At 44.3% G+C, this 27,597-nt stretch overlaps 1 protein-coding gene across 1 annotated transcript; it reads right to left on the bottom strand.

Moving 5' to 3' along the window:
• Window positions 1-877: 877 nt before the first annotated feature.
• Window positions 878-3,221, bottom strand: LOC147973121 (uncharacterized). The gene has a single exon (XM_087524444.1). The coding sequence runs from the start codon at window positions 3,152-3,154 to the stop codon at window positions 1,085-1,087; it is 2,070 nt and encodes a 689-aa protein (XP_087380570.1). The 5' UTR covers window positions 3,155-3,221; the 3' UTR covers window positions 878-1,084.
• Window positions 3,222-27,597: the final 24,376 nt, after the last annotated feature.

Here is a 27,597-nt window from a genome sequence, read left to right as displayed (position 1 = left end):
CGTATAATAGGCTAGTAGAGTAAATTTTTAATTTACTCCACTAATCGGCACCTAGCCGATCCCCTATCCGCGGTTAGTCGAGTAAATTTTTACTCCGGCCCAAAAAATTTCCCTACTTTTACTCCACCGATACGCGGTCGAGTAAAACTCTGCTGCTCTCTCTCGCGTCCGCATGGCCGCTGCATCTTTGTCAGCGCGCCTCCCGCCGGTCCCCCGCCGGCCCTGCCACTCCGTTGTGTACATCCCTTGCCCTCCGCCTCCGTTTTGCCCGTTCGGCCCCGTCGCTGTCACCGGAATCAAGGTGAAACGCTGCCGCCATCGCCATTGTTGATTCATCCGTTTTCTTTCGAGTTTCTTCTTTTTCTAGCTGCCACCGCATCTCACCTTGCTTGTGCACCGCTGTAGGTCACCCGCCGCTCGCCGGTTTGATGGCAGCACAACAATTTTACCAAATCCATAATATTTGAGTATGGCACCGTACTTTATTCCATTAACTGAAGCCTTCACTCCAATCCCGCGGATACTTTTCCATACTGCCAGTGGCATCCAAGTTGATGCACAACTGAACATACTTGTTTTAATAGAGCTATCATGGTCTACAGATTAAGCAGTACAATTGGCCATGAATAATTACTGCAAACTTTATCATAAGCATTAAAAGCTAGCGGCGCCTATGATGATACAACTGACGCATTACATCACATATTTTCTTACAGGCCCAGGGTAATCTAATTCGCTCTCAGCATACGCACAACCTTTTTGTTTTTTTTCAGATGAAAGAAGAATTCATTGCAGCACAATATTCATAGGAATACAAATAACATCCGCTTGGGAATGAAATGAACATGGTGGCCTTGCACCCAAAGAAGGGGCCGCTCTTGCAAGATCATACTCCCTCCGTTCCTTAATATAAGACATTTTAGCTATTTTAAAATATTAACTGTACATACTAAAATGAGTTACATACTAAAATGTGTCTAGATACATACAAATCAAGAAAAAACTAAAAAGTCTTATATTAGGAAACGGGGGGAGTAATAAATTTTTAACACACAGTAACATGGAATAACACGAAGGAATGAAGTCACACTGGGCTAGGGATACCTGCTGTTGAAGTTTGGCGGTTGAGTCCACCGTGGGACGAAGAAGCCAAATCATCGTCCTCAACAAGGATCTCCTTTTCTTTCGGAGACTCGGGCTTGTGAATCTTGTCCGCCAAGGTCTCCATCCCCATGTATGACCAGAGGAGCCACACATAGGAGAGGTATTCCCCGCCTTCACCCAGGCTCTTGGCGTGCAGGAATCCTCTGCATCTACTAGCAGAGTAGCAGAGCATCTCCACCCACACGCCCTGGATTATCTCCCACATCTCCTCTTCCTGCAGGTCCATCAATGACATAGCCAGCCTGCAAGCTTTGTGAATCAGAGTAGTCCCGGCCGTCTGTTGAATAATCTCTTGAGCAAGTGCTTCTTCATCCTGGAGCTTTGCCTTGTTGTTCTTCAAGATTTCCTCTAGATCATATATGGCGACGGTGAAGAGACCCGGTCTGGTGCCGGGCGACAGCATCTCGGTGCGAATGAAAAGCAGGTATAACATGTAGTCGGACATCTCCATACAGCGTTGCGTAAGGTCACTTTGTCCTCGAGGGAAGGATGATGGCTTGTCCACGGGCCGGTGAAAGCAGAGATTTGTGGCGATGTGCCAAAGAAGGATACTCCTGTCGAATGGCACCTTCAAGCTATCCCACAACTCCTCTCCAAGGCCACCCCCTGTTGGTGCTTCACTGGACCTCTCCAGAGTCAGCTGGCCCCTGAAATCGCTGAACCTCCTGTAGGTGGCGGCATCAGTTATGAATGTCCTCCATCCATCTTCTATGTGCCGTTGAACTAGCTCCGTAATTTCGTAGGCTGCAGGCACTTGCCTTACATACCAAACCTTGCTAACATACCCCCTTAGACATTTGAAGAAAAAGATCTTCATCAAGAGGGTGGGTTTCTTCTTGCGAACATAGAACGACATGAGGTCGTACTGGGAAACCATGTCATGCCATCCCTCGAGATACTCGTTGATGAATTTCAGGCAAGGAATGCATGCAGTGACAATACCACACCATAACTGTAAGAACTCCAGCAGAGTAGTGCAAGAGAAAAGGATGTATGTCACCTTGACGTCCTTGCTGTTGTAACCATGCTTGTTGCCTGTGGCGAAGAGCATCAGGGAAGCTAAAGCCACTAATGGAAGCAAAAGCGTAAACAGAATCTCAAAAGAAGTGAATCCCACATTGGTGTCTCCATCAACATATCCCATTTTGGTGTACAAGAGATCGAATATTTGATCAAAGCACGTTTGCAACATCTTGTATGATGCATTCGTCGTCTTCTTGTTGTTGCTCTGGAGATACCACAGGTCACTTAGCCGACCACCGTACGGAGCGGACAGGTCCACAAAGTAATCAATGTGTCTGATTGCTATTGCCGTAGGCGGGTTAGCAGCTTGTTGCTCGCAGCTCGCTGTGCACATGGTCGCCTTTGCTTGTGTCACATATTCATCAAGGGAAAGGGGGCTGTCCCCTGTTGCTCCATCGCGACTTCTTTTTTCTCCCTCTCTTGGTTGGGACACATCGGTGGAAGCGAGCATCTGACTATAGCTAGCTCTCCTGAGAGTCCATGGCTTGAGACCAAATTTCAGGATGCCAAAGACGAAGAGCATAACTGCCGCCAGCAGCAGCCTCAACTCGCCGGACCACCACTTGCAGAAGACGTACAAGGCGACGGTGACCTGAGATACCAGAGTTATGACATGTCGTAGCCACAACTCATTGTCCTCGAGGCAGTAGGCGCTCAATGTCACGTGGCCACCCAGGTGGATGAGGAGAACAGGCGCCCATATCACCTCCAGGTCGCTGCTGCTCTCACCCACCGCATCCGTCGTCCACTGCTTATGGCGGTTGAAGAGGGTGGCAAGGGCGTAGATTGCGAGGGCGTCGCCTCCTATGTACGCCATCCACACCACCACTCTCAGCCTGCGTAGGTCGGGGACTCGACGCACCCACATGGAGAAGTAGAGGAAGAACTGGACACATAGGCTGCTGAGCACCAGGATACGCAGCTGCCACTCCTCCCAGCATTTCAGAGCACCTGAGACGAGACCCATCTCCGGCCGGGCTGGCACTCCCTTTCTCCTCCTCCCTCTCCCTCTCCCACACACACACACACGCACACGAAAGCTCTCTGTCGCCAACGGAAAGGACTGTCTCCCGTCTCCGTGCTTAAGATGTGCGCCATGGCAGGGATACTCTATCAGCTTACATACGGCAACACCGAGCGTCCGACATAAGTCGTCGGAACAGCTAAAGGAATCGTCTTTCTATCTTTACGTGCTGCTGCTCCTTGGCACAAACTCCTGCTATTGATGTTATTCGGTACTAATGCTTTTGATTTCATGCCTTGGAGATGAGGCCAAGCAAAGGATTCCTCTCTTGATGTTTGGCAAAACTCCCCATCGATGCTTTAATTATCTGCTTTTGATTCGCCAACCCCAATCGTCTGGATTAAGCCAAGGAAAAAGAAACCAGATGATTGATTCTTCCCTCTTTTGATCTTTACATAGTACGTATGTGCTGCACTCCTCCTCGCTAAATCAAAAGAGCCAACCAAAAACGCAACCAGAGAATTGTTCTTTTGATCTTTGCAGGCTGTGGCACGGTTACGAATCTGAGTGGTCAGAAGCGGTGACCAAAATTTAAAACAACAAAAATTCCTAGAAAACTTAAAACCAACAAAAAATCTTGGTGACCAAAAATTTAAAACAAAAACGATGATTTAGTAAGAACAAACGAGACCACAATCTGACAACATGGCCTTCATCAAGTGGGAAAAAAATCCTTGATGCACCAAAAACAACTACAATGATGTTATGTTGAAAAGGAGATTCGAGCCAAACCGTAAGAGGACCCCGCCGGGAGAACTAAACAGCAGGAAGCACGGTTCAAGCTGTCATGTTATTTCGATCGATCTGAACCTTTATCTTAGTCTCCTATGTGTAATCCTTTCGCCTGCCAGTTGCGTTTGTAAATTCAGAACACTCTTGACACTGGGTCAGGTGCAAGCTACCAGTATTCGCGTACGATCGCCCTACGTGTAGTAGTAATGTAAACGCTTTATATTTCTTTACAGAGGGAGTACACTGGGTAAGGTCGCCAATCTGTGGCGTCGTATTCGCCGAGTTCTTGTTCTGCTCGAGGATTGGGGGTCTTGATGCTTACTCAGTGTTCCTCTCACAGTCCACTTCTTAGTTTCTTTGCCTACTTGCCTGCCGGCCTTTGCAATCTCTAGTGTTTGTTTGTTCAGACCACTTTCTCAGTTCGCAGCACTTATTCAGCTTTCTTTCATTTTTCAGTTTTAATCTTCAGATTTCAGTATGACCTGCATTAGATTAGTTCGTTTTGTCATCATCTTGAAGTTGAGTTGAGTTTGAGTTCAGTCTATCAACCTATCAGCCATGTACACATTTCTTTTACAAGATAATTTTTTTCAGTCTTCTTACTTATTAGCTACTACTAAAGGTAGAACTACATTTTGGATGGTTACGGTAGTACTTTTCTGTCATCATCTGGTGCTTATTATGATGTCTTGAACATCATTCTAATGCTCCGAACTATCAAGTACTATGTATGTCTATGCTATTAGAGCATCACTAGCAGACTCCTTAAAAAGGCCAAACCTGTAAAATTCCGGCGGGTTTATGGTTTCAGATCATTTTTTTATCGAGAAAAACGCGGTAAAAGTCCGTGGACCCTTATACTCCCTCCATTCCAAAATATAGTGCGCCCGCGCTTCCCGAGGTCCAACTTTGACCATAAATTTAACCAACGAGACCAACTACGACGGGAGAAAAAATTATATAATTGAAAACTTCTTTCGAATACGAATTCACTGGTATAATTTTTGTTTCCACCACAATCGGTCTTGGTAGTTAAATTTACGGTCGAAGTTGAAGCATGTGGATAGAGAAAGCACTACATTGTAGAATGGAGGGAGTATGTTTTATGGACACACGAAAACGCGAGCCTCTGACCCATACTTCTACGGGTCCGAGGACGGTATACATGCCATGAACTGGCTGATTCCGATGCCCTCTCCGCCCTCACCGCCGTCCGTACCACCCGTCTCCAGCCGTCGATTTTTACCAGTTCCAACAAAATTCTGCACTTCAAAAGGATCAAGCGCGTACGTGCGGCCATGGCTGATCTCGTTCGTGCTCGACGCGAGGAAGAGGAACGGGATGCGGGCCTGGGGCCGGGCTCGCGTGTGCATGCGGCCATGGCAGGTTGGCGGATGCGGTCCTGGGGCCGGCCTCGCGCACTCCGGGAGCAGCCCCGAACTCCTCCTACCGAGGCACTAGCTTGCGGCGGCGGTGCACTGGCAGCGCTGGCAGGGGCGGCGGTGCATGGGACTTTGGTGGAGAGTGGATGGGCGGCGGGGGACGGGCCAGCCAAAGGCGCAGCTGGAGGGGCAAAGGATGGGCGGCGGCAAGAAGAGAAAATAAATAAAATATGGAATAATAAATGCGGGTCTCGCTGGTAGATGCTCTTTTAAGGGCCAGTTTTAGTGTATCTATTCTATTGTGACTGTTTTCAGCCTGTAAAACCAGTTTGAAGCGCCCTGTATACATGTTTTAAAGGTCGAACTTCTACGGTGTCTGCTAGACATGCTCTTAGAACTTTTCTGTTGTTCATTGCTGCTGCCAAATTTTACTTCCAGTTTGCATTGTTGAGAAGCAAAATGGCATTGCTATTCTGTCTGACGGGGATACACCCTAGCACATCCTTAGATGTTTGTTATTGTATTATTAGTTGTTGAAATGATGCTTAGTCAGGATCTGTCCTTTCAAGGACTGGTAGATTGATCATTGCTGTTGAGAATGCTGATAGCATCTTAGTGGCTCCTGCTCGTTGTGTCATCATGTTGTCATCGGACGCATACCTGCGGATGCATATGCAATGACATTTAATTTAGCACATTTTTGTGTCTGATTGATTTAACATGTTTTTTATGGGAGTATTATCAAGGCCTCTGTTTTGTTGCTGTTTTCCTTATTGGGTGCAGAGTTTGGCATTTTTCAGGTAGAAACGATTGAAGATGCACTCCCCTGAAGCAAGATATTTGTAGATTTAATTCTTTAGTTTTGTCTGTTTCGTAAGTGTTAGATCAGCAGGGTAATCACCCGGCTCGTACGCAACACCATCCCCAGTTTTGCTCGCCATGGTACTTCTTCCATCTATCATCTTGTGTTTTCTCCTCTCTATTTTTCTTTCTTATTTTTTCTGTAGTTTGATCTGGTTAGCTCTCTATGTGCCCGTGATGTGTGTGTGTGTTGTGTGTGTGTGTGTGTGGAGGGAGTGGGTGTGGGCGGTGGCTGTGCTTGCTCCTCACCGGTGTCCTATCCCTTCAAGAAGTAGATATATTTTTCTTATTTGGACCAGTATGGCGTATGCTAGAGAAAAATTGAAGATAATAAACATATACTAATTAAGGAGAAAAACAACCATGACCGAGTTGCTACTTTGCCTGGACTTCTGCACCAAAAATTTAGGAACCAAAAGGATTGCTTTTTCATGTGATGGTCCTGAAGTATCACATTGATGTATTACGACACCACCAGTCTTCATGGATTGTGGTTTGGATGCATTCTTGTGATGGTATCCATGTATAGTCACGTGAGACATGAAGACAATAATATCGAAAAACAGATGTGTGCACCATTGAAGAAACCCTGATAAGAAGATTCATTTTTTCCAGATGAATAAGATATCTACCTTCGTCTGTGGCGTAGTTCTTTGAGAACATTGTAGTGTTGTACGATAAGGGTAGTCCAACCCCTGTGGCGGCCCATGGATCGAATCTCCCACAAGGTGGTGGCAATGACGACGCGTACTGGCTCGACCTGTTGGTGGATAAGGCTGAGAGAACATGAGTTGCAGATAAGCAACTTCTCCGGCGAGTGGTCTAAACATGAAAGCTGATGGGATTCAGTTGCAAGGTTTGTAAGTTTGAGGAGGAGTTGGTTCACAGGAGATGGAGAAGCTGGGTTGGATCGTATGTTTGTACCCTATTTTTAGATTAGTTCTCGTAGGAAACTCTTGAATCTCAATGTTGTGCCATTCAAGAGGTGTGGCAACGTGAAGGCTATTTGGGAAGGGGATCCGAGAGTTCTTGCAGCCTGCAGGGGAGCTTTCTCATGATTGCTTTCTGCTTTATTTTTTTACTCTACATGATTTGTAACCTAGGGATCTAATGCCATAAGATTTCCTTCAGTTTGTTGTTGTTTTTAACGGAGAGTTGAAGAGACCATGGCTTTATCTCGCTAGACTTCCTTTTTAGGGGGCATATATATCCTTTCCCCTAAAAAAGGAGGCATATATATCCTTTCCCCTAAAAAAGGAGGTATATATCCTTCAACCTTAAGGCACATACATGATTGGTTTGTGGGGGTTTAGAGAGAACCATAACTACAGTCTTTTTAAATGATCATTATTCCTTCTTACGTGTTAGACTATCATTATTCCTACAACCGTAAAATGGTTGTGCCATTGTGGGCAGTCTAAGCAAACATTTTTTTTACAAACATGGATAGACAGTGGGCCTTTTGACATTTATTTACATGGGATAATCCACACCATAATAACTCGGTCCCACCAAATGAACAACTTGTATTTTTCTATTAACGTGGTAATTCCTGGGTAGTCTCTAATTAGAATAGGTATAGATAGATAGACATGTGAGACCTATCAAGCACGTACCCCTAAACTCATATTATTCACCAACAAGATCGAGGCTGATTGGCACTCCCCTTAATGATGATGATGCCTTCATATACCGTGGTGTGGTCGGAGGTTTGCAGTACCCCATTTTGATATTTTGTGTGCAATATCTTTCCAAATACATGGAAAGTTGTTAAGCGCATAATGTGATATGTCAAAGGTAATGTGGCTACCTGTCTTCACATCCATCAGTCAAGCTCCACACTTTTGAGTGTCTTCATTGATACTGACTGGGTGGGATGTGCCAGTGACAAACACTCCATGGACGACTTTGTGGTCTTCCTTAGACCTAACCTGATTTCATTGAGTTCCCGGAAATAGCCAACAATGTGAAGTTCCATTAACGAGGTAGAATACAAGGCCTTTGCAATAATGGTGTAGCTGAAGTCACTTGGGGTGCAATTTGTACTTAGAAAGCTCGGTGTACTTCAGTCACGACCACCAATTTTATATTGTGATAACTTGGCCGCATCGAGGTGGACTTCCAATTCATTAAAGAAAAGGTGGTGCTCGGGGCATTGCGATGGTCATTTTGTGTCCTCTGGTGATCAAGTAGTGGATACCTTCACTAAACCTGCTACAAAGATCATGTTAGAAAAAATAGGACGCAACTTCAGCCTTGTGTTTGCTTTACTTGAGGGGAAATGTTAGGGTACGGATAATGTGCTAATGGCAACTCAAGAAGGTCACCCGAGCGGACTATCGTACCCTATGAGAGGTCATATGAGCAAACGCCACCATCTATGAGTGTTCCCTCAAAAAAGCCACTACCAGCGCTCAAGAATTGCCATGCTAAAAACACATACGTTTTCCATCTATTGTATAATGATTTGCAATGATTTATATATTAATTTGCCATGCTAGCAGGAAGATTGTCAGGAATTTTCCATACGATAACATGCATTTTAGTGGATTTGCCATGATGCAACATGGAGAATTGTCCGCCTAGAAAAGAAAGTTCCCAACATCGGTCAGATTGCTGAGCAAACTATTTCATGTTGTCAGCTCGTAGTTCGCTTAGAGGATGTGTGTGAGTGAACGATGATTTCCATGTGTCTTGTCTTGAGATTCGTACTAGGGAATTGAACGTGTCACACATAGTTTGCAAAAAAAATCTGAATTGACATCAGATCGTTAGTGTTTAGGAAAATTTGACGTAAATATCTTTGGAGATTGTGGAAAATCTTTTGTTATTTAGTACATGATTAGTTTTGCATCGTAACAGATTGTGTAGGGATTCTAGGATCTTGTAGATTGATTTTGTTATGATCTTGTCTTGGTGTGCAAGTTATGATCCTATTTATAAATAGAAGGCAATGAGGCAATTCACCACAAATCATTCATTCCAAGTGGCTTCCCCTTTGTTCCTCCTCGAGCTAGTATGCTAGGGATGGAGGCGCACATTGATCGATTTTGCATTAGCATGATTATTAGAGCAGTAGTGATTAGTTTATTTTTGGCTTTGGGGATGGTCGCGAACGTGGATGCATCCTCATGCATAGGGATGGCAATGGGTACCCATTACTCACGTACCCTGCGGGTAAAAACCCTATTAGGGTAAGGGTATGGGACAAAAAATTATCCATGGGTATATGAATAGGGAAATGTTAAACCCATCGGGTAGAGTGGGTACGGGTATGTGATCATGTAACCCATACCCACATACCCATGTACCCATATAAAATCTATATGAACTCAAAATTATCTCTACACTTTATCATGAATTTGTGAACTCAAAATATACGACTGTGTGATGATGTTTTGATGTGTTGTTGTTTACGAGAAAGTGATGTTGTTTATTAAATATGATGTTGTTTATGATGTGTTGTTGTTTAAAAGTGTGTTGTTGTTGTTATAATCTATTGTTGTTTATAAATTATAATTATATGTTGTTTTTATGACTATGAGTAGTTCAAACTGATGCTTTGCAAACATGGGTAATTTTACCCATGGGTACCCATATACCCTGTCGGGTAATGGGTATGGGAAAAAATTATACCCATTGATGGATATGGGTAAGGGTGATGGGTAAGCTCAGAGGGGATGGGTAAGGGTATGGGGTGGCTCCACCCATACCCAAACCCTGCGGGTGCCATCCCTACTCATGCATTGCAATGTGTCTGTCACCCCCTCCCCTCGAGCCAATTCATCCAGATGAAGACAAGCGCACTCCCTGCCTCAAGGGAAGACATCGGCAAGATGATCCATCCGCTACTCGTTGCCCACATGCTGTTGCGGCCAGGCCCCCCAACAGGAGGCGTCGGCGGCCGAGGTGGGGTCATCCACCCTCTCGAGAGAGTTGATGTGTCTGGCGGAAAGAGCAGCATCTCCAAGGCAAGGTGCCTAGTGATGTCTACTATGCAACCTTCTTCTTGTAGACCCGTGTTGGGCCTCCAAGCGCAGAGTTTTGTAGGACAATAGCAAATTTCCCTCAAGTGGATGGCCTAAGGTTTATCAATCCGTGGGAGGCATAGGATGAAGATGGTCTCTCTCAAAAAACCCTGCAACCAAATAACAAGGAGTCTCTTGTGTCCCCAGCACACCCAATACAATGGTAAATTGTATAAGTGCACTAGTTCGGCAAAGAGATGGTGATACAACTGCAATATGGATGGTAGATATAGGTTTTTGTAATCTGAAAATATAAAAAAGCAAGGTAACTAGTAGTAAAAGTGAGCGAAAACGGTATTGCAATGATTGTAAACAAGGCCTAGGGTTCGTACTTTCACTAGTGCAAGTTCTCTCAACAATGATAACATAATTTGATCATATGGCAATCCCTCAACGTGCGACAAAAGTCACTCCAAAGTTCCTATCACGGAGAACATAAGATGAAATTCCTTGTAGGGTACGAAACCACCTCAAAGTTATTCTTTCCAATCAATCCATTGAGCTATTCCTATAAGTGTCACAAACAACCCTAGAGATCGTAGTGAAATAACACCATATGACACACATCAACCAACCCTAATGTCACCTAGATACTCCAATGTCACCACAAGTATCCGTGGGTCAATTATACGATATGCATCAAACAACTTCAGATTCATAATATTCAATCCAACATAAAGAACCTCAAGGAGTGCCTCAAGATTCCTATCGGAGAAACAAGGACAAAAACTTGCGTCAACCCCTATGCATGGATTACCCCAATGTTACCTCGGGAATCCACGAGTTGAGTGCCAAAACATACATCAAGTGAATCAATAAAATACCCCATTGTCACCACGGGTATCCCACGCAAGACATACATCAAGTGTTCTCAAATCCATAAAAGTATTCAATCCGATAATAGTGAAACCTCAAAGGTAAAACTCAATTCATCACAAGAAGGTAGATGGGGAGAAACACCATATGATCCAACTATAATAACAAAGCTCGCGGTACATCAAGATCGTGCCATGTCAAGAACACGAGAGAGAGAGAGAGATCAAACACATAGCTACTGGTACATACCCTCAGTCCCAAGGGTGGACTACTCCCTCCTCGTCATGGAGAGTGCCGGGATGATGAAGATGGCCACCGGTGATGGTTTCCCCCTCGCACGGCAGACCCGCACGATCTCGCCCCAGCCGCGCATCATGAAGATCTTGCCGGTGGGGACTGCTTCGATCTCCGATCCGGTCGCCGGAGCGCTGCAGTCGGCGTGCTGCAGCCAGAGCTTGAGAGGCCCCCTCGGCGGCATCACGTCGGAGAAGAACCGCGGGAAGCGTATCCAGGAGCTCGGAGGCATCGGCGCCCACAGCACCAACTAGCACGAGGAGTCCGCGGCGTGAACCCCAGGGGCAGCGGCGCGCGTCGCCAAGGCGCGGCGGCCCTGGATGCGGCGTGGGCAGCGCTGCTCGTCACTCCGTTCTCCTGAGCCCTCGGCTTGGGCGTACAAAGGCAGCGGGTACCCCGGAAGAGGCCGCTCGCACCAAGGCCTCGACACCACCTGCATCGCCGCCTCGTCACGGCGATGGATCAACCTCTTCTTCGGCGGAGGAGGCCCCGGATCATCGCGGGGAGCCTTTCCTTTCTCTTTAGTAGAAAACTTTCTGATGGGCGCCATTGTTGTTGGCAGTGGAGCAAGGAGGAAGAAGCAAGCAAGCGAGGAAGAGATGGGCAACAGGGGCTCCGCCTCCTCCCCATTTATAGCAAGATAAGGCCAACCGGCGTCTCCCACGATCGCAGGTAATGATGGTTTTCCTTACATGTCGCAGGGACTTGTCAAGTCATGCAGTTGCTGAGGCAGCGTGGGGAAGCGGAGACGCCCACCACTACAAGAAATATGTCAACTTGTGACCTTCTCTTAGTGACCCCAGCTGAATTGGTCGTAAATTCACGGCCATTTCGCTTGGAAGGGCTCAAACCCTGAAATTGCTTACACCAAATGGTCACAAAGCAGACAAGAGGCACCAATGACCTTATTTCTACCTGATTACGACCAATATAAATGGTCATGAGGTTGTGAATGTGGATGCATTGGTACTTATTGCTATGACAAGGCGCCACCTCATCAGTTTTGCCTATGTGTCATGTCCATGTGTCAATTTTTGCCCTAGGTTGTGAAGCAACCTATATTTCTGTCATTCCCAAAATTCCCAAAAAAATTGGGCATTCTTTACTATTCAAATCATTGCCTCATGACAATATTCAACTCCATTTGACTGGTAAATCTTCCTCGGCAAATTTCCAAAGTTTTTGTTCAGCTCGAACTGTTGTGAAGGAAGTACTGGCTAGGCATATCCTAATGAGCTGAATTTTTGCCACATCTTCTATATTCCCAAATCATAGCTCTCCACAAAATTGGAGCCCCATCTAACAATACATGTGAGTGTGGCTTCAACATTCATATTTCTGTCCAGTGTGGTACGTTGCAAAGCAAGTGACACCTAGGCTCCTCCATTTGAGCTGCAAATTTTCCAAGATAGTGTACTTAGTAGATGATCATCCTCGGCCAAAACTCAGGCCCATTGGCCATGTGCATTTCTCATACCACTAATCAAACATTTGGGTGCTAATTCATGTTTGAGCTCGGTTCAGTCTCCTCGTGAGATTCTTCTATTGCCTTCTTCTTCCTGACACCTATCAGGGGAGTGCCCAACCCACTAGACATTCCTAGGTCGCCCAGAACGCGTGGCAACACCACGGTCACGCGGTGACCACGCGGCGGCATGCGAGCCTACGCGCTTTGGAGTTGGGGCCCTGGGCCACCATCCAAACCTCAACGTATCGCCACCAAACCATGTATTTATGATTAAATAGATACTTTTCTACCTATAAATGATTTTTTGAAAAAATAAAGAGCAAACTATGAGGCGGCTGCAGTTCAAATTTGTCCCACTTCCTACTGAATCAGCGGAAATTTGTCTTTTTCACCAGAGGTGGATAAAAACTTTTGGCACCCAACCATTTTATCAATTGTGCTTTAAACATGGCCTAGTATTTTATAAAATTGATTTGGTCCAATTTTGCAACAAATATATGGTAGGTCCTTCACACACAAAACTCATTTTGGGCACTCGAAAAATGGAAAATTGATTTTTCGTCCAAAGAAAATGAAAACTCCCTTAGGCAACATTGTTTGCCATTCCAGTATGCACCCTTGTGCACAAATGAGATCATTTGAACAAACTATGCCATGAATGTGGCCATAAGATTGATCATTTGGCTTAAAAGCCATGAATCTTCAGAGATGATATCTCATTTCTGAGAACACTTTTTTAAAATAATTGCCGTATTACAAGTTTGTTATTTTTCCTGGGAACTTGGCCACATATAATGACACAATGCGAAGGTTTTCCAATTTTTTGAATTTTTATGCCCGTTTCAAAATGCGGTCAAAACGGCGGGCTTAACCGTTCTTAACTAGTAGTTGAATCTTGGAATTTTTTTGGTGTTTATATGATTAAATTGATACTTATGTACCTAGAAATGATTTTTGGAAAAAATAAATAGCAAACTATGAGGCAGCTGCAGTTTAAATTTGACCCGCTTCCAACTAAATCGGCGGAAATTTGTCTTTTTCACGAGAGGTGGGTCAAAACCGTTTGCACCCAACAATTTTGTCAATTGTGCATTAAATATGTCCTAGTATTTTATAAAATTGATTTGGTCCAATTTTGCAACAATTATTTGGGAGTTCCTTCACAAAAAACCTCCTTTTGGCACTCGAAAAATGGAAAATGGTTTTTTCGTCCAAAGAAAATGAAATCTTCCTGAGGCAACATTGTTTGCAATTCCAATATGCACCCTTGTGCACAATATGAGATCATTTGAACAAACTATGTCATGAATGTGGCCATAAGATTGACCATTTAACTTGAAAGCCATGAATCTTCACACATGATAGCTCATTTCCGAGAACACTTTTTTAAAATAATTGCCATATTACAAGTTTATTATTTTTCTTGGAAACTTGGTCACATATGATGACACAATGCTAAGGTTTTCCAATTTTTTTGAATTTTTTATGCCCGTTTCAAAATGCGGTCAAAATGGCGGGAATGACCGTTCCTAGCTAGTAGTTGAATCTTGGAAAACTTTCGATGTTTCTCTAATTAAATAGATACTTATGTACCTATAAAATATTTTTAGAAAAAATAAAGAGCAAACTATGAGGCAGCTGCAGTTTAAATTTGACCCGCTTCCTGCTAAATCGGTAGAAATTTGTCTTTTTCACCAGAGATGGATCAAAACTTTTGAAACCCAACAATTTGGTCAATTGTGCATTAAATATGGCTTAATATTTTAGAAAAATGATATGGTCCGATTTTACAACAAATATATGGTAGGTCCATCACTAAAAAACTCATTTTGGGCATTCACAAAATGAAAAATGAATTTTTCGCCCAAAGAAAATGAATAATTCCTTAGGCAACATTGTTTTCCATTCCAAGATGCACCCTTGTGCACAACGTGAGATTATTTGAATAAACTATGCCATGAATGCTACCATAACATTGAGCATTTGGGTTGAAAGCCATTGATCTACCATAACATTGAGCATTTCTAGGATGGCCGCTATTCGAGGACGGTGGTGACGATTTGTTGATGCGAGGGGCGTCGAAGCTCTTGGTGTGGGGCAGTGATGCATGGCGCCGCAGGCTGCCGGGTAGTGGCCACCGGTCATGCACACGAGGATGGTGTCGCAAGGTCGCCGGGGGTTGCAGTAGAAGGTGGTGCGGCAATAGTCATCGATGATGCAACATAGCATCACCGCGGACCGCCGGTGCTGTGATCCAACATTGTCGGGACCGACGGAGTTGCAATGAAGCATTGTCGGACCGCCAGTGTTGTGATGTAATATCGTCGGGGGTCGCCGGAGTTGCAACGAAGCCTCCCTGAGTTAGTCAATATGGTATAATATTTTTGAAAATGAAGTGGTTCCCTTTTGCAACAAATATTGGATAGGTTATTTATATGGATAAGAAAATATATAAGAGAAAAAAACAATTGCATAAGCTTAATCATCATTGGTGGAAACATGTGTGCCATGGATCGATGACATGGCACACATCCATCCATCCATCTTTTCATCCCACATCCATCCATCCATCCACCCACCCACCCACCCACACCCACCCATTGTGTCCCACCCACCCACCTCGCCGTGCCCGATGCGGAGAGAGAGAGAGAGAGAGATCTCCTCCCCTTCCAGATCACCGCCGCCACATCTCCTTCCCCTTCCCGACGACGCCAGATTCGCGCGTCGCCCTCCCTCCACCTCCCGCAGTAGATCCAGCGCCCTGCAGCCTCGGCGTCGCGGCCGGCTGGCTCGTCGGCGCGCGCGTGCTTCAATGCGCGCCGCCCTCCCTCCACCTCCCGCAGCAGATCCAGCGCCCTGCAGCCTCGGCGTCGCAGTCGGCTGGCTCGCCGGTGCACGCGTGCTTCAATGCGCGCCGCCCTCCCTCCACCTCCCGCAGCACATCCAGCGCCCTGCAGCCTCGGCGTTACGGCCGGCTGGCTCGCTGGCGCGCGCGTGCTTCAATGCGCGCCGCTCCGTCGAGCTGGCCGGACCATGACGGCATGCGACCTAGGGTTTGCGGGATCCTCGGACGGCCGCCGTCCACCTCGCGCTGTAGGGAGGGGTCCGTCGTCTCCTCGGAGGAGGGGACGGCCATGTTCGTCGTACTCCACCCTTGCAGTCGATCCCGTCCATTGCTGCTTCACCAGCCTCCTCCTCTGGCGTCTCCGCGAGGGCGCCCGACGCCAGGCAGGCCGTCGACGCGCCGGACCTCAAGGCCGGTCGTGCTGCTCCTTTTGCATGCGTCCTTCCCCGACAACGTCCCCATGGCTAGGGTTTCGGATGCGATGGCGCCTCTGTCGATGGTGCGGCTCTGGTGACTCTTACCTCGCCCCACACGTAGCTCAGCCCATTCATCTTGTTTTTTGTTCTTATCTTCTCAAGCATGTGTTCTTGCACGCAACACAAGAACATGGAGAAGATCAGGGACAGGGCCACCTACGAGACCATGGCGCTCAAGAAGATCCGCCTCCAGCAGGAGGACGATGGCGTCCCCTCCACCGCCATCCGCGAGATCTCCCTCCTCAAGGAGATGCAGCACGGCAACATCGTCAAGTGCGTCGTCTCTCACCCCCCCCCTCCTACTCCCCCGTTTGTTAGTTTGTTTGCATTGACCTTGTTCATTACCTGCTCCGGATTTATTTATTTATTTAGGATCGGGCATTGCTTGCCTCAACTAGCTCGGATTAACTACTTGATTGATTGATCATTTGATTGATTTAAGTGCGCATTAAGTCGAGATGGGGATGGATGGCCTTCGCTTTTATGCAGCAGTAAATGAACATGCCGGATTTAGAACCTATGAAATGTGCTACTACTGCCAGTGATGTTGCTATTTATTTATTCATCTATTTATAGGGTGAGTGTTAGTAGATGGTTTGCATTGTTGCTATGCTGAGAAGCTTTGCCCATTCCTCTCTTACAGGTTGCACGATGTTGTCCACAGCGAGAAGCGCATATGGCTCATCTTCGAGTACCTGGATCTGGACCTGAAGAAGTTCATGGACTCCCGTCCAGAGTTTGCCAAGAGTCCCGCATTGATCAAGGTGAGCAATGTCGCATCAACTTGCTTCTATTGCTTTCCGTATTTATTTGGTTGAACATGTATTTGTGCGTTTGTTATTGATCAATGATTATGCATGCCATACAATACAACACGGTAGTGCTGGGAGTGATAGAATAATGTAACCAAGGGACGTCTCTTAGTTCTAAACTTGTTATAGATCACGGTGTTAGTCCAGCGGCTTCTTGTTTTGTGTAAAAGAATCGTAGCTCTCCTTTCTTGTACAATTATTCAAGACAAGGCAGAGACAGAACCCACATTACGCCCTATGCCCTCCGTATATGGTGCATCACCTGTCTTCTTATGTCACTCTGTTTTATATGGCAGGACAGTGCCCGTTTTGCTGTTCACTTGGGCCACACTTAGCATAAACCAGTATGCACAGTTGGGGAAAAGTACCCTTGTCTGTATTGCGTGTGCGCTAGTTTATTGTTGAACTTGTTGCACATGTGATGTTTGGAAGGCTTTTATTAGTCTTGGACTAGCTGAATTCCTGTCACAAGAGATGTTCAAAATGAATAGTTTGAAAGCAGAGTTGTATTTGCTTTACAGTTGTATTTAGGTTGGGATGAGATGCATGTTTGCATGCTTGTGCTTTTGTCACTACAATCTATACTACTACTATTGTCATATCCTGGTTATTTTGTTGCTATCAATATTTGTCCCATGTTTTGTTTCCTTGCATGCTTACTACTACAATTTATACTACTACTATTGTGCAATATGTTCACATGTTAATTTGACTAAAATCTCTTATGTCGTTGACTTAGCTTGACCTAGACCAGTAGCATCCTTGATGCGACTAACCTTCACCTCGTTCTTTCTCTCACAGACTCAAAGGAGGCCTTATGCAAGGCACCAAGGTGCATGGTGCCCGCAAGCGACGAACGTAGGCTGTTCGACATCAGCCACACAAACCACCATTGTGAGCTCCTACCTTTTCTATGCTACAACCATGCTCTGTTTCGTGGGTTAGTTAGGATTTTGATGCTTTTTGCGTCGTGGTTGAGTCCTTGCTGACTGTTGTGTCGATGATCAAGTGTTTTTGCCTCATTTGGCTATTTTATTTACTGCTGGTAATTAGTAGTATTAGAGTGCCGCTTATTTATTAGGATGTGGCTGAAACCATTGGATGGCCTTCCTGTACATGTTATCCAGCATTAGGACTTGTCCCATTTTTTGTTTCCTTGCTGGACATGCATGTTATGGTCCCATTTTTTGTTTCCTTGCTGGACATGCATGTTATGGTTCAAGTGTCGATGATGTCTAGTAGATAGTTTGCTAGCTATATACCTACTGCTGATTGATGCTCTTGTGGTCTCCTGGAATCATATTATACTATATCTAGTGTTCTTGTGGTTCTGTGAAGATGCATCGCAAACATCTAGGTCTTTGAAGTTGGCTGAATCTGTTGCTTTATCATATATTTGGTCCGTAATCTACATTTCTATGAGATCTCTTTCAATATATAATTTTTCGATAGTCCAGGAATAATCTAATAATCTAATGCTGGTAGCCTATGTGTTCACTCTTTTACAGGAGCTCCAGGTCTATGAAATTTGAAGTTTGAAGCCGTATAGCCCTACTCAGCAAAGAGTTGTCTCTTATGTTTGATTGTAATAGACTGTAAATATTGTAACAGTAGGCATATTGGGGTTGTAAAGACTATCTACAGATTGTAGTAGACTTAGTGTTACTTGATGAACTACATTTGTACTGTTTCGTCTGAAATATTGATTATGTATGATCAATCTGACGAGTGAGAACAATTTAAGATGCACCTTTGTAATATGTCTGGGATGTGCCTTATGTAACAGATTGTAAAAGACTAGTGTATGTTTGAAATAGTGATTATGTATGTTGAAAAGATGTGAAATGGAAACTTGACCAGTGGGAACCACTTATGAATAAAATCTGGGCATTTTTGAAATTTCTGACATGTGGGACCAGTGCTAAAATATAATGATTGAAAATAGAAAATAAATGATTGTAAGAAGGCCAAGGCCCAACAATAAAGATGGTGAAATATTGGGCTTGGCCCATGTAGCCCACAAGAATTGACTTGGAAAAAAGCTAGAATTGTTGGGCTAGGCCCATGTAGAAAACCAAATTGGACCGAGCTGAATCTTGTGCCACATCAGCTTGCCACGCTAGATGCCTACGTGGCCTGGGGAGGTTGCTAGTGACCAAAAATTTTCTCGTGGAACCAACGACCTTTTACAGAAGGTCAATAATTTCAGTTTACGATCGCCAGTTTTTGACCTTCTGGTTTTGGTCACAAAAAGGTCGCCAATGAAAAACTATGACCTTTTAGAGACCAATAGTGAGGGTCACAAGTTGACATATTTCTTGTAGTGCACGTCCAATCAACCGCCACGCGTCAATCGAGGCCGCAGGCTTTCGGGGTCCGCGGTGCTTCGAACTTGGCCCTTGGCTTCGCCGTGAAGCCAAGCCCGAGCGCACCTTGGGCCCGGGGGCTACTGTCGGCGTCCTGGGAACGGGGGTTCCCAGACTTGCCTGCCTGTGGCCTGCGGCGTGGCTGAGCCAGTCGGCCGTACGACCCATCATCACCAACAAAGCATCCAAGACCCTCGTGAGGGTCCAAGCCTCGCGAGGCGGACGACGCAAGACCTCCTTGGGAGTGGCCTAGCCAGGCAGGCTCACGAGGAGCGGAGATATCAAGGCGGGGCAAACCTCACGAGACCCTCGTGACGTGAGCCATGACGCACGGCACCAGGCGTGCGCCAGCGCGCGCAGCATCCTTGTTTCCTCTTTGGTGCTAAGGAGGCAAGCGCAGGCGAAGAGTACCGAGGCATCAGGCAAAGGTTGCTATATTGGTGCAACAAGACCAAGACCAGGAGGACGGCAAGACGGAGGTCATCGTGGAGCCCAAGACGGCGTCACCACCAGAGCCTTTGGCAGGCGAAGACCACTTTTGTCAGGATAGCTTGTACTAGTTGTCCCCCTTCGAATTAGCCCGCCATTGTTGGCTCCCTTCCCGATCGATATATGGGAAGAGGACCAGGGCCTATATAAGTAGAGCTAGCCACCATAGTAGGGACATCTCATCTTAGCTTGATCCAACCCGATCGAGAGCCTACTCACAAGAACACCTCAACCTCAGGAGGCTGTTCTTCCCTTGTACTGTTCATCATCAGCCCTAGAGGCAATCCACCACCACCACACTGGAGTAGGGTATTACACCACAACGGTGGCCCGAACCAGTATAAATCTTGTGTCTTTCTGTGTTGCGAGTTCGTTGAGTTCGTCCGCGAGATCTTAGTGAGCTAGGGCGTCGATTGGTGGGAAGGAAAGACTTCGCGCGCACCCCAGTGTTTGAACCTTAAGGGTTTGCCGAAACCCCACATCCGACAGATATGGTGCGATCTATGATGTCTCTTACCGATTTACAACTATCATTTTGGGGTTATGCATTAGAGCCACATGCATTCAATTTAAATAGGGCACCGTCTAAATCCGTTGAGACGACATCGTATGAACTGTGATTTGGCAAAAAAACCTAAGTTTTCGTTTCTTAAAGTTTGGGGTTGCGATGCTTATGTGAAAAAGCTTCAGCCTGATAAGCTCAAACTCAAATTGGAGAAGTGCCTCTTTATAGGATACCAAAAAGAAACTGTTGGGTACACCTTCTATCATAGATCCGAAGGCAAGATCTTTGTTGCTAAGAATGGATCCCTTCTAGAGAAGGAGTTTCTCTTGAAAGAAGTGGGTGGAAGGAAAGTAGAACTTGATGAGGTAATGGTACCTTCTCTCGAATTGGAAAGTAGCTCATCACAGAAATCAGTTCCAGTAATGCCTACACCAACTAGAGAGGAAGCTAATGATAATGATCATGAAACTTCATATCAAGTTACTACCGAACCTCGTAGGTCAACCATAGCACGTTTCACACCAGAGTGGTACGGTAATCCTGTTCTGGAAGTCATGTTACTTGACCATGACGAACCCACGAACTATGAGGAAGCGATGATGAGACCAGATTCCGATAAATGGTTGAGGCCATGAAATCTGCGATAGGATCCATGTATGAGAACAAAGTGTGGGCTTTGGTTGACTTGCTCGATGACCGGCAAGCCATAGATAATAAATGGATCGTCAAGAAGACTGCCGCTCATGGTAATGTTACTATCTACAAAGCTCGACTTGCCGCGAAAGGTTTTCGACAAATTCAAGGAGTTGACTATGATGAGACTTTATCACACGTAGCGATGCTTAAGTCTGTCCGGATCATGTTAGCAATTGCTGCATTTTATTATTATGAAATCTGGCAAATGGACGTCAAAACTGCATTCCTTAATGGATTTATTAAAGAAGAGTTGTATATGATGCGACCAGAATGTTTTGTCGAAGGGCTTTCGGGATGAAGCGCCGCCGTCTCGAGGCAGAACTTGGGCAGGAGCACTTTTGCCCTTCGGCGGAGCGATTCCGCCGAGGGAACTTCCCTCCCGGAGGTGGAAATCATCATCAACATCATCACCAAAAACTCTCCCATCTTGGGGAGCGCAATCTCCATCAACATCTTCAACGGCACCATCTCCTCTCAAACCCTAGTTCATCTCTTATGTTCAATCTTTGTACCGGAACCTTAGATTGGTACCTGTGGGTGACTAGTAGTGTTGATTACATCTTGTAGTTGATTACTATATGGTTTATTTGGTGGAAGATTATATGTTGAGATCTATTATGCTATTTTAGTACCCCTCTGATCTTAAGCATGATTATCATTTGTGAGTAGGTACTTTTGTTCTTGAGGTCACGGGAGAAATCTTGTTGCAAGTAATCATGTGAACTTGATATGTGTTCAATATTTTGATGATATGTATGTTGTGATTCCCTTAGTGGTGTCATATGAACGTCGCGTACATGGAACTTCACGATATTTGGGCCTAAGGGAATGCATTGTGGAGTAGTTATTAGATGATGGTTTGCTAGAATGACAGAAGTTTAAACCCTAGTTTATGTGCTACTTCATTAGGGACCGATTTGGATCCAAAAGTTTAATGGTATGGTTAGATTTTATCTTAATAATTTTCTCATAGTTGTGGATGCTTGCGTGGGGGTTAATCACAAGTAGGAGAGTAAGAACAACACCTAAGCACTGGTCCACCCACATATCAAATTATCAAAGTAGCGAACACGAATCGAACCAACATGGTGAAAGTGACAAGATGAAATTCCCGTGTACCCTCAAGAATGCTTTCCTTATCATAAGAGACCGCTTTGGTCTGTACTTTGCCACAAAAGGATTGGGCTACCTTGCTGCATATTATTTACCGTTACCGTTACTTTCTCATTACAAATTATCTTGTTACCAAACTATCTGTTAGCGGCAATTTCAGTGCTTGCAGAGGATACCTTGTTGAAAACCACTTGTCATTTCCTTCTACTCCTCGTTGGGTTCAACACTCTTACTTATCGAAAGGACTACGATTGATCCCCTATACTTGTGGGCCATCAAGGCTCTTTTCTGGTGCCATTGCCGGGGAGTGAAGCGCTCTTGGTAAGTGGAAATTGGTAACGAAAAATTATTACTACATGCTGAAATTTATTATCACTTGTTATTATGGAGAACAATCCTTTGAGGGGTTTGTTCGGGGTATCTTCACCTCGACCGAAACCACAATTAGTTGCCCCTCAACCTACTACACCTACTAAAAATATTGGTTATGAAATTCCTTCGGGTATGATAGAACAAAACTGCTAGCTAATCCTTATGCAGGAGATGGAACCGGACATCCTGATATGCACTTGATATATGTAGATGAAATTTGTGGATTATTAAACTTGCAGGTTTACCCGAAGATGAAGCTAAGAAGAAGTTTTTCCCTTTATTTTTAAAGGGAAAAGCACTGGCATGTGAAAGCAAGTGCTCCCTAGGTGGTTTTGATAATTGATGACAACATATCTCTTGTTGGACTAACATTTCTATCTAGCATGTTTCAGATAAGTTCAACAATGGAGTGGCATGGACTAAAGGTTGTGGTAACTCCTTCAAGATGCTAAGGAAAAAGGATTGGCTAAAGCTTCAAGCTCAAGACTCTTCATTTTACATTTTAGTGATCCAAGATTACATTGAGTCCATAGGAAAAGCCAATACTATCAAGGAGGGATGAGGTGTTGCTTAATGAGCCTCTTGCTTCATGTGCTTAGTGATATGCTCCAAAACCCTCAACTACTTTCCCATATCCACATATGACCTAAACCCTAAGCCAAACTCGGTCCTACTGATTCTTTCTATCCGGCGCCACCGAGTTTCACTTGTCATAAGCCACTGCCAAACCCTAGCAATTCGGTTCTACCGATAGGGATCTCGGTCTCACCGAGATAGGATTGCAAACTCTCTGTTTCCCTTCCGTAACTTTTCGGTCTCACCGAAAGAGCGAATCGGTCCCACCGAGATTGCAATGTAAACTCTTTGTTTCCCTTTTGTAACTTTTCGGTCTCACCGAAAGAGCAAATCGGTCCCACCGAGTTTGCCTGACCAACTCTCTGGTTAGCTTATTACCAAACTCGGTCTCACCGAGTTTGTGTAATCGGTCTCACCGAGATACGTTATGCCCAAACCCTAACCATATCGGTCCTACCGAGTTGCTTGTCAGTCGAAAATCTCTAACGGTCACTAGGTTTACCTTTTCGGTCCGACCGAGTTTGTTGATTCGGTCCCACCGAGATTGGAAAACTGTGTGTAACGGTTGGATTTTGTGTGGAGGCTATATATACCCCTCCACCTCCTCTTCATTCGTGGAGAGAGCCATCAGAACACATACACAATTCCAACTCATACGTTCTGAGAGAGAACCACCTACTCATGTGTTGAGACCAAGATATTCCATTCCTACCATATGAATCTTGATCTCTAGCCTTCCCCAAGTTGCTTTCCACTCAAATCTTATTTCCACAAAATCCAAATCCTATGAGAGAGAGTTGAGTGTTGGGGAGACTATCATTTGAAGCACAAGAGCAAGGAGTTCATCATCAACACACCATTTGTTACTTCTTGGAGAGTGGTGTCTCCTAGATTGGCTAGGTGTCACTTGGGAGCCTCCGACAAGATTGTGGAGTTGAACCAAGGAGTTTGTAAGGGCAAGGAGATCGCCTACTTCGTGAATATTTACCGCTAGTGAGGCAAGTCCTTCGTGGGCGATGGCCATGGTGGGATAGACAAGGTTGCTTCTTCATGGACCCTTCATGGGTGGTTGCTTCTTCGTGGACCCTTCATGGGTGGAGCCCTCCGTGGACTCGCGCAACCATTACCCTTTGTGGGTGGAGCCCTCCATGGACTCGCGCAACCGTTACCCTTCGTGGGTTGAAGTCTCCATCAATGTGGATGTAGGATAGCACCACCTATCCGAACCACAGGAAAAACATCCGTGTCTCCAATTGTGTTTGAATTCTCCAAACCCTTCCCCTTACATTCTTGCAAGTTGCATGCTTTACATTCCGCTGCTCATATACTCTTTGCATGCTTGCTTGATATGTATTGTGTATGTTGAAATTGTGCCTAAAACTCCACTCAAACCAAAAAGGCCTAAAAATTGCAACTTTAGCACTAAGTGTCTAATCACCCCCCCCCCTCTAGACACATCTACTTCTAGATCCTACAGCATGGTATAGGCTATGTGATGATATTGGATCTTGGAACTGGAATTGATTGAAATTGGAATTTCACCAAAAAAAATTATCCTATGCATCTAGTTCATCATCATCGGAATTATATATATAATTTTTGGCCTCGTGAAGGAGAAAGTATCGCTCTAGCTTGGGGGAGGCTTAAGTCAATGTTATATTCATGCCCTAATCATGAGCTCTCGAGGGAAATTATCATTCCGAATTTTTATGCTCGGCTTTCTCGTGATGACCAATCCATGTTCGATACTTCTTGTACTAGTTCTTTTATGAAGAAGACTATTGAATTCGGGTGGGATCTTTTAGAAAGAATTAAACGCAACTCTGGATATTGGTAACTTGACGAAGGTAAAGAGTCAGGTATTAAGCTTAAGTTTGATTGTGTTAAATCTTTTATGAATACCGATGCTTTTCGCAAGTTTAGCACTAAATATGGACTTGACTCTGAGATAGTAGCCTCTTTTTGTGAATCATTTGCTATCCATATCAATCTCCCTAAAGAGAAGTGGTTTAAATATCATCCACCTATTAAAGAAGAAATTAAAGAACCGGTTGTGGTTAAAGATGAAACTATCATTTACAATGTTGATCCAGTTGTTCCCACTGCTTATATTGAAAGACCACCTTTCCCTGTTAGGATAAAAGAACATGCTGAGGTTTCAACCGTGGTCAATAAAAGCAATATTAGCGCACATAAACCATCGAAACGAATCAAAGTAGAACCTAGTGTTGCTATGGTTAAGGATCTATTGGTAGAAAATATTGATGGGAATTTTATTTATTTCTGTGATGAAGCTGCTAGAATTGCTAAACCCAATGAGAAAGATAAACATAGAACTGTTGTTGTCATGACCATTGTTTCAGTTAAAATAGGAGACCATTGTTATCATGGTTTATGTGATTTAGGTGCTAGTGTGAGTGTTATTCCTTTTACCTTATACCAAGAAATTATGAATGGCATAGCACCAGCTGAAATAGAAGACATAGATGTTACTATTCAACTTGCTAATAGAGACACCATCACACCACTTGGGATTGTTAGAGATGTTGAAGTCTTGTGTGGTAAAATAAATATCCTACTGATTTTATTGTTCTTGGTTTCCCCACAAGATGAATTTTGTCCCATTATCTTTGGTAGACCTTTCTTGAACACCGTTAATGCTAAAATAGATTATGAGAAACAAACCGTCGGTGTTAGTTTTGGTGATGAGTCTCATGAGTTTAATTTTTCTAAGTTTAGTAGAAAACATCATAAGAAAGATTTACCTAGTAAAGATGAAATAATTGGTCTTGCTTCTATTGTCGTGCCTCCTACTGATCCACTAGAACAATATTTGCTAGATCACGAGAACGATATGCATATGCATGAAAGAAATGAAATAGACAAAATATTCTTTGAATAATGACCTCTGCTTAAACACAATTTTCCCATTGAGACTCTAGGAGGTCCTCCTCCACCTAAGGGTGATCCTATGTTTGAATTAAAACAATTGCCAGACACTATGAAATATGCTTATCTTGATGAGAAAAAAGATTTATCATGTTATTATTAGTGCTAACCTCTCAGAACAAGAAGAAGAAAGATTATTGAAAATTCTGAAGAAGCACTGAGCTTCTATTGGATATACTCTTGATGATCTTAAGGGCATTAGTCCCACTCTATGTCAGCACAAGATTAATATGGAACCTGATGCTAAACCCGTTATTGATCATCAATGACGTTTGAATCCTAAAATGAAAGAAATGGTAAGAACTGAAATATTAAAGCTTCTTGAAGCAGGTATAATCTATCCCATAGCTGATAGTAGATGGGTAAGTCCCGTTCACTGCGTCCCTAAGAAGGGAGGTATTATTTTTGTTCCTAATGATAAAAATGAACTTATTCCACAAAGAATTGTCACTGGCTATAGAATGGTAATTGATTTTATAAAATTAAATAAAGCAACTAGAAAAGATCATTACCCTCTGCCTTTTATTGGTCAAATGCTAGAAAGATTATCAAAGCACACACATTTTGCTTTCTTGATGGATATTCTGGTTTTTCTCAAATACATGTTTCACAACCTGATCAAGAGAAAACCACCTTTACTTACCCTTTTTGGAACTTATGCTTATAGACGTATGCCTTTTGGTTTATGCAATGCGCCTGCTACCTTTAAAAGATGTATGACTGCTATATTCTCTGACTTTTGTGAAAAGATTGTTGAGGTTTTCATGGATGACTTTTCCGTTTACATGACTTCTTTTGATGATTTCTTACGCAACTTTGATCGAGTTTTGCAGAGATGCGAGCAAACTAATCTTGTCTTGAATTGGGAGAAGTGCCACTTTATGGTTAATGAAGGTATTGTTTTGGGACATAAAATTTCTGAATGAGGTATTGACGTGGATAAAGCTAAAGTTGATGCAATTGAGAAAATGCCATGTCCTAAAGATATTAAAGGTATTCGTAGTTTCCTTGGTCATGCTAGTTTCTGTAGGAGGTTTATTAAAGACTTCTCTAAAAGCTTGGGGGAGTTGATACGTCCATTTTGCATCATGTTTACCTGCGGTTATTTACTATTTTTTATGCATATATACTAATGCCTTTTGGAGTAATTCTAATGCCTTTTATCTCATAATATGCAAGGTTCACACAAAGAGGGAGAATACTGGCAGCTGAAATTCTGGACCTGGAAAAGCTACATCAGAGTTACCTATTCTGCACATCTCCGAATGAGCTGAAAATTTGCAGAGAATTATTTTGAAATATATGAAGAATATTGGAGCAAATAATCACTAGAGGGGGCCCTAGCACGCCCTGGTGGGTTGTGCCCTTGTCAGCCCAACTCCGGTGCCCCTCTTCTAGTATATAAGTCATTTTGATCTAGAAAAAATAAGGGGAGGACTTTCGGGATGAAGCGCCGCCGTCTCGAGGCGGAACTTGGGCAGGAGCACTTTTGCCCTCCGACGGAGCGATTCCGTCGGGGGAACTTCCCTCCCGGACGGGGAAACAACTCTCCCATCTTGGGGAGGGCAATCTCCATCAACATCTTCAACGACACCATCTCCTCTCA

The sequence above is a fragment of the Triticum urartu genome, chromosome 5A, assembly GCF_056163025.1.
Source record: "Triticum urartu cultivar PI428250 chromosome 5A, HENAU_Tu73, whole genome shotgun sequence".
NCBI classification, from domain to species: domain Eukaryota; kingdom Viridiplantae; phylum Streptophyta; class Magnoliopsida; order Poales; family Poaceae; genus Triticum; species Triticum urartu.
Note: the sequence above shows the minus strand (reverse complement) of the source record. Positions and strands in the feature narration are given on the sequence as shown.

What these genes read in the sequence shown, in the direction of transcription:
- LOC147973121 (XM_087524444.1), bottom strand. Translation starts at nt 3,154, where the DNA reads ATGGGTCTCGTCTCAGGTGCTCTGAAATGCTGGGAGGAGTGGCAGCTG.